The following is a 10,616-nucleotide window of genomic DNA, read 5'->3' as shown; positions in this document are numbered from 1 at the left end:
AATCATCAGCATGCTACTCCCATCCCTCTCTCTCTCTGTCTCTCATCCTCTTCAAACATCCCACACGCTGTTAGCGCTCATCTGTACTGAAGAATGATATTTTGTGGTATCAATTTCAATTCTCCCTTGTGTCAGGTTTCATACACACACTCAATTATCAGGTAGTAAATGGTATTTTGAAAGAGTATTAATGTTGCTATGATTATGTAGTTAATACAACATTCCCCTGTAATATGAAATACCAAACTATAAATCAATACAGATGAAATGTGTAACAATGATTTGCTCTGCCATGTTATGTGGGCCACTACGTCATGGGGTGACTGAAGTGTGACTGACCTGCAAATATACACACAAGTGGGGCAGACACTGATAAGAAATTACTTGCATCCAAAGATGGCTATCTTTCAGGTAAAATGATTGGAAATGAGAGCATATCTCAGACACTAAAGCATCCCTAATGCGAAGTCATTCTCTGCAGGTATCTCCACCCCACACTCCACATTCATGAGCCTTGGGATGGCTTCAAGTGCCTCTGTGTGGCTGAAAGCTGTCATTACATGACAAGTTAAACAAGACCATTATACCCCCCAGATGGAGTAGTACTTAAATCTCCTAAGTGGCCTCAAGAACGAAGGTGTGTCTTAGAGGAGTCTTACACTTAACTGACTGTCTAATGTGGATCACTTTATAAGAAGGACTTCAATAAGTTACAATGCAACAAAGCAATTGATAGAAGGCTTACAGAGTGTCCCACATAAATCAATTGCTTAAGTGCTCCATGGTAACACTTTGTTATAGTGGGTGTAGATTCATCTTTCTAGACAGATAGCTTAATACTGCTGATGTATTCTGGATTGTAGGCTGCATCTTGCGTTCCACTGTGCAGCATTACTTGTCTGCATAGTACCGTTTTGTCAAAATGCTCACATCTTTATTTCTTTTCACCTAAAATGACAAGAGATAATCACAGGTCTTGAAAGTCGACTTGACTTTAGAGCTGCCACAGATTCTCATTTATCTAGAGGTAATGCTACACCTTTATCATGCAATACATATGCATAATGACAGTGTACAGCAGAAAGGTTGGCCCTTTAAAGCTGCTTTATACAAGTCATTGAGCTTGTAAACTACTTGCTTATACACTGCCATAGACTGCGCAACCAGTGGCCTTGCAACACTCTTGTGAGATCTGACATACTACAAAAGCTGCGCATGTCCAAAGTAAAACAAATCCATCTTAAAATCAAAGCTAAATAATTTCTATATACATGTGGGCAATATTACATTATATAAAATATATTTTACCAGAAATTTAAAAAATCGTTTTTACTCATGAAGGACATCTTGTTTTCCGTTCTTCTACTATCAAGGATATGAACGTGGACAAAAAATGTGTTACATAACTATATTTCTATATTTTTAGCTGTTAAATTAATCCTACTATTTCTTTTAAATCTTTTTTTTGTTGACAAAGGGTATGATATTCCTTTGAGAACCTGCTAACATTTTACTGCTACTGGCTCCTCTGACACCTGTTACTTGTTACCAATTAAAGCTCATCCAGTATAAAAGCTAGTGTTGAGGCTGCTGCTGCTCTGTTTTGCACTCTTGATGAACTGAGAGGTTGAAATGGCTGTGAGGTTGCACATTTGGCAGAAATGCACTTTAATATGCGCTTAATATTATCTGACAACACATTTAGGCATTTTACACTTTTTTATGCTAGTGTCATTTTAATAAAATTGTGTCCTTGCACTCATGTAGGAGGTGGCCTTGACAATTTTGGATGACACCCTGTCCGCAAAAACCATTAAAATAACATTTATGCAATGAAATTAGTGGGCTAATAGATTTTAAATGGGTTTGATGGGGGCTACATTCATCAAAGTGACTCAGGACAAGTTAAAGGTTATATACTTAAAGTGTATGCTCTTTAAATTTTCTAAGAAGGTCAAGGCTTTGTATTTTGAAAAACATCTTAACAACTTTATGCTCAAAATATGAGATAATGCAAATAAGTATATAAATGTTTATTTCAAAACATGAGAATGGTCATTATGATAAAATTCAATAATATGCTGATACAATTTTTATAAGGGGTAAATTTAAAAGTATTTGTTTAAATATCCAGTACCACAAGCTCTTTCTCATTAAAGACTTAAAATATATTTTTTCCTCATAGACACCATGGCATGTGAACACAACCACTTCACAGCACAGTAAAGTTTGAAACGTTTAAATGTACATCAGTACCATCAAAAAGTTCTGTTTCAGTAATATCAGTGTCTGTGTCTCAGACCTGTGGGCCAGTGAAATTCCAAACACCTGTTTAAATTGTTGAGAGACTCACACAAGATTGAGTATCACAATACTAATAGGTAACATTGCATTGTATAGTGCTGGAGTCATTTCATATCGGCTGTCTTTCCCCAGGACCTCTGCTGCTGCATGAGAACAACAGAACAAAATGCAGCTTCCATCTGTCACCGTTTCTTCATAAGTCAATTGCTTAAAACCTCAATCCATAAACTCCCCATTGTCCATAGCCGTGGGAAGCAGGAATGCAGCTTCCTCTGGTGGTTGAATGAGAATGCTAATCCAGTCAGCCTCTCTCTTCATCATTCCACATTATTGGCATGAGGCATGAAACTTAGTTCCCTTTGTTTTAGTTGAAAACAAAAAAAATATTATGCTTTATCTGAGTGCAAACAGGGTAAAAGAGTACATCTATTTTAATGATTAATAATGATTAAACAAACAAAAACAGCATGAGGTCTCACTTATCAGAGCTCAATCAGCTCTGCAGGGAGTGAAATTGAATTTTTCCTTTCTGTGTGAATTCATGCGCAATACAGTCACTGAGCACGAGAATACTGCCAGACTCTTGATAAGTTCCTTCAGTAATGAATATGGTGAGCAAATTCATTCCAAATTGATACCGTTTGTTTGCAGGCTGGAGCCACAATCCAAGCAGATATGCTACTGTTTTAAGCTGTTTTTGGGTTGATTAGATAATTAAAGGTTCTGTGAAATGACTTTGAGATTGTAATTTTGTTCTGTAGTATTGCATGTCTCATATAAACACTACGTTGGGCTGTTAAATTATGACCAACAGTCAGAAGGACATATGAAGAACCACCTTGCTTTGAAATTATGCTGCAATTTTGAGCACTCACAACAAAATATACAGCTCTGATTCATGCTGCTGCAGCTAGTGATGGTCACATTTAATGTTAAGGTAGCCTTGCAAGTAATGGGATGGTTCAGCCACGTTTACTCTAAAAAAAAAGAAAAAACGATTTAATTAAAGGGGTGCTGCAGTGATTTAGTATTGCACTTTAATAAAGTCGGAGGACTCACAAGAGACATATCGTAAAAAAGGGATTATAAAAACTGAAGCAGCAGAGGCCAAGAACCTGACTTTCAGCCTTTAGTATGGGTAAAACTTTCAAAACGCTGGATTCTAAATTTACCAATAGCATCTTTTTATTAGAATTGATGTGGAGGAGGGTTAAACCACCGTTATGATTAGGAAAAGAGTTCTTAGAAAGTTGCGTAATCTCCAAATAAATGTCATCAGGAGTTATTTTCTCAGACTTTTGTACTACACCCACTGTACTACTGCTTTCACAGACTGAGTAAAACCCCTTATGACTAGTTAACATTAACAACAGACAGTGTATCAACAGTGACACACACAAGTTATCAATGAGGACAGAACTATTTAAATGGTATGCTACCTTGACCTAAACCTAGCAGCCATAAAATGGGCTGGAGGTATGTATTTGGGTCCAAATGACTTGAATCAATTCCACCGCAGACAGTTTTTCCATTCAGAGGAATTTTCCTGGCTTAGCATCCTGCCTTTTTTATATGGAGCCCATCATGTCACAGAGGAAAATTACCATCTCAAAGCGTCTGTTTGGGGATGGCTCAGTTTGCAAGACACATTTTCAGTTTTCACACATTTTACAAGGGTGAGATTTTGCTACAAAAATACGTTTTGACACAGCGGACATGTCGGGACAATACAGAGAAGAATACAAGGTTTCAATACACAAAAGTTTTTTTTGTTTTTTAAATTCCATCTTAAGGTACATTGATTCAAGGCTGTACCACACATTGTTCAGTTTCCTTCCTTTCTTTATCATTCACATTTTAGGGAAATTATTACTTAAATTACCTAAAATATATTGATTTTTTTTGCATCTTTACCTCCTGCTGCTGGCACAGTTAATACGGATGTTGCATGTGCATTTTCACATAGTTTTTGTTGTTATTTTTTCACAGTGAGCTAACTTTGATTTTTCTGTGCTCTTGCAGGCCTGTGTAACTAACCGTATTTTATTCAGTTGATTGCCTTGTGTTTGTCAGACAGCTGTGGCTGATGGTTCCTCCTGTGAACCACTGGTCTGCTCAATTAGCACTGTGATTTTAGCATTGCCTGATCTGGTTCTTATGAAAGTATATTGAGATTTTACTGAAATCATATTTGCTTTCATTCCACAAGATTACTTTGCTTAATTATGATTTTATGGATAATGCAGACATTTAACTAGTTCTTAAATTGCAGTTAAAGGTTTTTAGTTGTCCTTTTTAAGCGAGCCTGGGAGTATTAAAATTATTAGGTTGCAGTAAGTAATGGTGTGAGTTAACATATATTGTAATTTTTCAGCAAGCGCCCTCTAAACATAACCCACTCCAACAATCTTCCCACGGCTATGCAACCACCAACTGTTCTCCTCCCTCTGCAATCCTACACATCAGAAGCTTCAGAAAGACAATCAAGTCCCACTGCTTACACTTGATTGGTTGGCTTTTGTCCTCTCCAAAGTGTTCAGAGTGCTCGATAGGTTAGCCTTCTGTCTGTCCAGGCTAGAAGTGTTCCGTGATTGGACAGTTATATTTCCAGCACCTGGTTGGTTGACTCGATTTCGCTCCAAACTGGTGGAAGTGCGTGATTGGACAGTCCTTTCTCCCGTCAAAGGGTTAACAGAGCGTAACTGGTTGGCTCTCCCTCTGTCCAAACTGTTAACTGTGTTTAACTGGCTGCTTCTCACATGCTCCAGAGTCACAGGACCTCCTGATTGATTAACCCTCCCTGTCTGTTGATTATTCAGGGTTTGGAGTTGGCTGGTCCTGTCTCTCTCAGGCAGTTTGGGCTGAGTGGAGCTACTTCTGTCTGTGTTAATAGTTTGTATCCTCTGTCTGTCTCTTTCCCTCTCCAGACTGGTATCCCTGCGTACAAGTCCACTTCTCTCTCTCTCCAGGCTGCTCTGGATCTCCGCTCTCCTGGCCAGAGCCTCTCTCAGCTGGGTGCGGAACGTCTCGATCTTCCCCTGCAGGTCCTGGAGCTCTCCCTCCCACATGCTGGTCTGAGCAACCCTGCTTCCCAGCGGGGAGAGCACCAAGCCTGTGGAGGCCAGTGTAGAAACGGGGCCTCCGTTGGCATGGAGGCTAATCTGTGGAGGGGAGGCAAAACCCCCGAGGGTGCCCAACCCAAACCCACCTAGGCCGAGCCCAGGTCGGCCGACCATACCGGGCCTGCCGCGCACTGAGGCGGTGTGTGTGCGCAGGCGGTAGCTGTGGAGGGTTTCCAGGTCAAAGTGCACACGTTTCTCCTTGGGCTCATGGGAGGGTGAGGAGTTGCCTGTGTCCCCAGCAGTAGTGGAAGCATTGAGGGAGGTGGGGGGAGATGGGGGAGGAGGAGGATGCTGTTTCCTGTGTAGGGTGCAGTTCTCTGAGATACAAGAGGAGGGGCTAGTGAAAGAGGGGAAGATCACAGCAAAGGGCATATATCCAGTGAGATATACTGTACAGTAGTATACATACATGGAGACATTTTCCTATAAGCAAACTGCAAACACAAAATGTATACTATGTAAGTGGCATAATTGCATTTAGAATGTAGTTTGTTTTGTTTTGAGTATAAAGAGATCATTAAGTGCAGACTAAGCAATGCAATGTGCCTCAAATCATCGTCACTTGCTTGGCTGATTAGAATTTTTCTGTTTGTGTTATTTTTAACTAAATATAAATGTCATGTCTTTTTAAGATTTACCATAAAGATATCACTGCAAAAAGTACTTTGCATTGTTATCAAGTCATACTGCAGTTGTTGAACTTTGAATTGAACTGGCCTATTCTAGCTGTTTCAAATGTAACAGTTAAGCGTATAGATGCACAAGTTGATGACTTCATTACTTTTCGTCGAGGCCAGTCAGCTCCTTCCCAACGTCCTCATATGTGGTATGGAGGGCTCTGTGAATTTTCTGCAAGTAAAGAAAAGAGAAAAACGTAAGAACTACTGATTAGTAATGTGAAATTTGTTATCAATTCATCAGCTCGAAAATAAATCAGGAGAGAATGAATTTGAATTTCTAAGAGCCATTATTCTACCCAGCTGTACAGAACATCTGTGACAGCTATTCCTCAGAAATCCTGCTGTGGTGCTCCTTTGAATAATTTAATGAAATGATTGTAATTCAGTGAGAGGCAGTTCTTTTCTGCTTAAAACTGTGAGAGAGGTTAAAGTATCAGTTGCTTAAGCCCTGTTTGATTTAGGTACCCAAGTGCTGAAATACCCCCCCTCCCCCTTTCCAAACCATCCTCTTAAGTTATAAGGTGAAAATGCTTTAATTTTTCTTGTTATACATCTGAAGCTGTCTGAGCAGAAGGGAGACAGATAACGATTATCTTGAGGGACTAACTCCGATGCCGTCCTCTCAGATAGCTAAGCTGGTTTTGTGATAAATGCTAGAGGCTGCCCGGGAGTGGCTGCCCTTTTAGGGGGATGTAGCAAACAAATGTGAGAGTGTTGATATTCACACTGCTAGTTCCATTATTCACTCAACAATATTGCCACAGGCACCTCATTTGGTAATGGCTAGAGTTTCATAAAAAACAAAATATGACCTTTAAATCCCCAATTTGTGGTTCCTTTGGTGTACGTTGTTCTAAATACACAAGTTTTCTAACAGTCTAATTGCAAAAAAAGTTTCTACAGATCTTATTTAATCATTTTCTTAGTTATTTTCTTAACTAAATACCAAATTTGAATTGCATGTTAAATAAAGAATGTTTTTAAAATTATTTTCTTGAGTAAAAAGTGATAAAAGACAGGAATTTGAATGAAAAGGCACATTTAATGATGTGTATAATATATTTATAAATCAACTGCCTCAGAACAGAAAAAGTTAAACAAAACAAATGCACAAAGACATATTGTGTGGTCATACACCAATGAATAAAGCACTGCCAGTGAGGACCATTTAATAACTTTTTACTTAATTAACTAATTAATTTGAAGTATTCGAATTAATTTATAGAGCACAATTAAAGAATTAATGAGTTAATTAACAGTACTTAATTAGCATTAAACCATTTAGCTTAAAGTTAACTGTTCAATTGAAATGTGTCCTATAATAATTCATATTAGCCCTATTCTCGACTGTTATTACAAGTTTCCAACAGTAGAGGGCGTAGGTTACCTGCAAAATAAGAGTTAACTCAAAGGGTTAAGGACGTCTCAGCAACAGCAGGATGCTTGTGTGAGTGTGTGAGTGAAAGTGACTGTTCTCATATGCGTGTCTTTGTGTGTGCACGTATACATGTGAGTAATTCGACATTTACAGCTGGACTAATGCACCCTTTCTGTGACCTTTGTGTGTGAGAGCGTGTGCATATATCCATGCCACCACACATATGGCATGTATATACTCACCTGGCTGGTGTGCAGCCAGTACTGCAGTGTGTGCGTGCGGCGGAGGCGGGGGATGACCAGGTGATAGAAGGTGTGTTCACCTGCCAAGGTCAGCAAGGCTCCACCCACCCCCATACACAGAAGCACAAACAGGCCTGAAAAATGCTGGATCCCCATCTGTAGAGTCTGAGGGGGCGATGACAGAAAGAGAGAGAGAGAGAGAGAGAGAGAGAGAGGGAGAGGGAGAGAGAGAGAGAGAGAGAGAGAGAGAGAGGTTGGGGGAGTGACATAGATTAGTTAAGACTTAAGCCGAAAATACAGAGATTGATGATTTGTATTTACATAATTACCATTTAGGCCACTTTTTGTGACTATGCAATTGATATTCTGCTGGTTTGGCTATGTAAGCCCATAGGAATGGAAATAAAGAGGAGAGGGCAACAGCGTAAAAGACGTTTGGAAAGAAAAGGAAGTGAGGGGAGAGAACAAGCATAAAGAGCTGACGGGGAAGCAAAACTGAGAGTAATAGAAAGAAACAGCAGTTAGCAGGGAGATGGTAAAAAGAGACGATGGCTAATTGAAGAGCAGTTTGTTCCCATTTGCTTCGCCCACATTCCCCCTGACATAATGTCTACCTCTTATGAGTCTTTCATGGGCCTGGAGGAAGTGGAAGAGACAGTGGCGAGGTTTTCCGTTGCTCTCTAATCATGTTTCCTTCACCCGGCTCATTTCTCCACTGCCTCTGATGGCAATTAGCCCCATGCTGACTCGGCAAATTCATCAGCGACAACACTGACCTCCTTTTGCTCCCAATCCAGAGGGCAAGATCGCACTAACGCCCACATTGTTTGAGAGTGGCCCGCTCTCTAGGCTTTAGATGAGATGAATAGTAATAACTTCCTGATGCAGGGTGAAGTTAAGGTTTTCATTTCACTGGAGAAACCTATGACTGTGTAATTGCGTTTGTTGCTATAATATGATTCAACTTTGAAGTGGGATTTAAAAGGGATGGCCAGAGGGAGTTGGCTAGTTTCTCTATTCACAAACAAGAGATATAGATACAGACAGTGCGCTCTGTCTAGAGATTTGCAGTTCCTTAAAAAGAATGAAAAGAAAAAGGGAGGGCGAGAACTGAGAGTACTCTTCTGTAGCACGTAAGACACAAATAAGTATCGACACTCAGACGGTACGTGCCTGTAACTCTGGTTAAGGTCGGTAAATAGGCCTGAGTTTATGTGATTGTATGTCTTTGTCTGTGTGTGCATGTTTGAGTGTGCGTGTGCGTGTCTGTGTCTATGTGAATGTGAATGTGGTGGTCAGTGTATGTGTGCTTGGTTGGCAGGCAATCCTGTCCATGTCCCAAAGGGAGATTCATTTATTGGAGTACAGCTACAGGCGGCTTTGCTTTACACACCAAACACGTACACAATACATGAACACACTCTTCCACCAATGACTTACCTCAGTGACTGCAAAGACTCGCTTCCCGCAGGGCACAACCTTATACCATTTGTCATGTAGCATGTCCATGAAGCCGTCAGACTTGTAGCGACTCACAAACTCTGACACATTACGGGTTAGAGGAGAGCCCTGGGGCAGGCCTATACCGTAGCCTGAAAGAGGAGACACACAGATTTAAATACATATGCTATAGTTAACAGAATCAGAGAGCAACAATCATGCCTGAGGAAGAGACACAAAAAACACCAAGTTAGACACACGTTTCTACTAGTGTTTAACATGGTGTTTTTGTGCAGAAAACCACAGCCAGTTGCAGTTAGCTAAAGGGCAGATGCCCTCTGGAAAGAGGAGATTTATGACTTTACAGTCTTCAGGTGGAATTGGAAGCAACACTTTTTCTGAAAGGTACAGTGCAAATACAGTGCAAATACACTGCCCTGTGCTTCTGGTGTAGTATTTCTGTCGGGAAACAGAGCACAAAACCACTAAAGCTGATGGAGGCATCCCTTGGGTTACAGAATACATACAGTAGTGGATCAAATTCTGGTACTGAGTTGTCTGTTCTTCCCTTTATGGCTTTCCTTACTATGCCTTCTCACTGCAAAAACAGCAGGCACATTTAATGCCATATATAACTAGAGGATGTTTGTGATTTCCAGATGGTCATTTGTCAGAGTAGGTGATCATTGTCCGAGTCAGACTACAGACTGAACCCCAACAAATGCGGTCTTTCATGACATACAAAGGTGATAGCGGTTAGAGTATGGATGCATTGATTTGTATTGGCCAGGTGTAACCCATCCACATTAAATACAATTTCTCTATCATAAAAATTCAGTGTTTGTGCTATCAGTTACATTTATGTAGTCGCAGCAGGCTGCCACGTAAGTTTTTAGTGCCACAGCGATCCGTGGCCTCATGTTACCTAACATAAAAATGATTAAAAAGAGTTTCAAGCAGTGAGTTTTCACATTATTAAAGCAGGGAAAATGAGAGCACTGGTATCTGATAGGCACCTAGAGTTGAGGTATTGGAATCAGTATCTGGAGAGAAAAAAGATGGATTAGCGCATCCCTGGGCTACAGATAGACTTCGAGGATCAGTGTCAACATCTAATGCATCTGAAGCATCACAGAGAATGCTGTAAACGGTGTCAAACTGCTAGTCTTTCTGACGGAGTCTTGTGAGTCGTCCTACGCTTGTCTTCCACTATGAAACACTTCACAAGATAAAATGACAAATTGTCGTGCCCGATGCTCATTCCCATTCCCAGCACCCCTCATTTGTCAGATCAGACTATTTTTTTCAGGCTGATGTCAAGAAGTCTGATCCGGGATTGAAGTGGGATCAAGTTTGGCTCAACCCCCTTTAGTAGATAGGATGCAAATATGCTCATAATTTACCTGACTACACTCCTTACAGGCAGTTTTGTTCCCTGTGTTTGTGTTAT

The 10,616-nt window shown here is 40.3% G+C and overlaps 1 protein-coding gene across 1 annotated transcript in view; it reads right to left on the bottom strand.

The window, feature by feature from the left end:
- Positions 1 to 2,018: 2,018 nt before the first annotated feature.
- Positions 2,019 to 10,616, bottom strand: part of LOC127361606 (glutamate receptor ionotropic, NMDA 3B-like) — a 66,783-nt gene continuing 58,185 nt past the window's right edge. The window contains exons 9-12 of the mRNA XM_051396370.1: positions 9,167 to 9,318; positions 7,727 to 7,891; positions 6,208 to 6,275; positions 2,019 to 5,763 (exon numbers count right to left, since the gene is read on the bottom strand). Of these exons, the coding sequence (XP_051252330.1) occupies positions 4,788 to 5,763; positions 6,208 to 6,275; positions 7,727 to 7,891; positions 9,167 to 9,318 (1,361 nt within the window). The 3' untranslated portion in view covers positions 2,019 to 4,787. The remainder of the gene's footprint in view (positions 5,764 to 6,207; positions 6,276 to 7,726; positions 7,892 to 9,166; positions 9,319 to 10,616) is intronic.

Source organism: Dicentrarchus labrax, unplaced genomic scaffold (genome assembly GCF_905237075.1).
Source record: "Dicentrarchus labrax unplaced genomic scaffold, dlabrax2021, whole genome shotgun sequence".
Taxonomy (NCBI): Eukaryota; Metazoa; Chordata; class Actinopteri; family Moronidae; genus Dicentrarchus; species Dicentrarchus labrax.
This window is presented reverse-complemented; position numbering and strand designations above follow the sequence as displayed.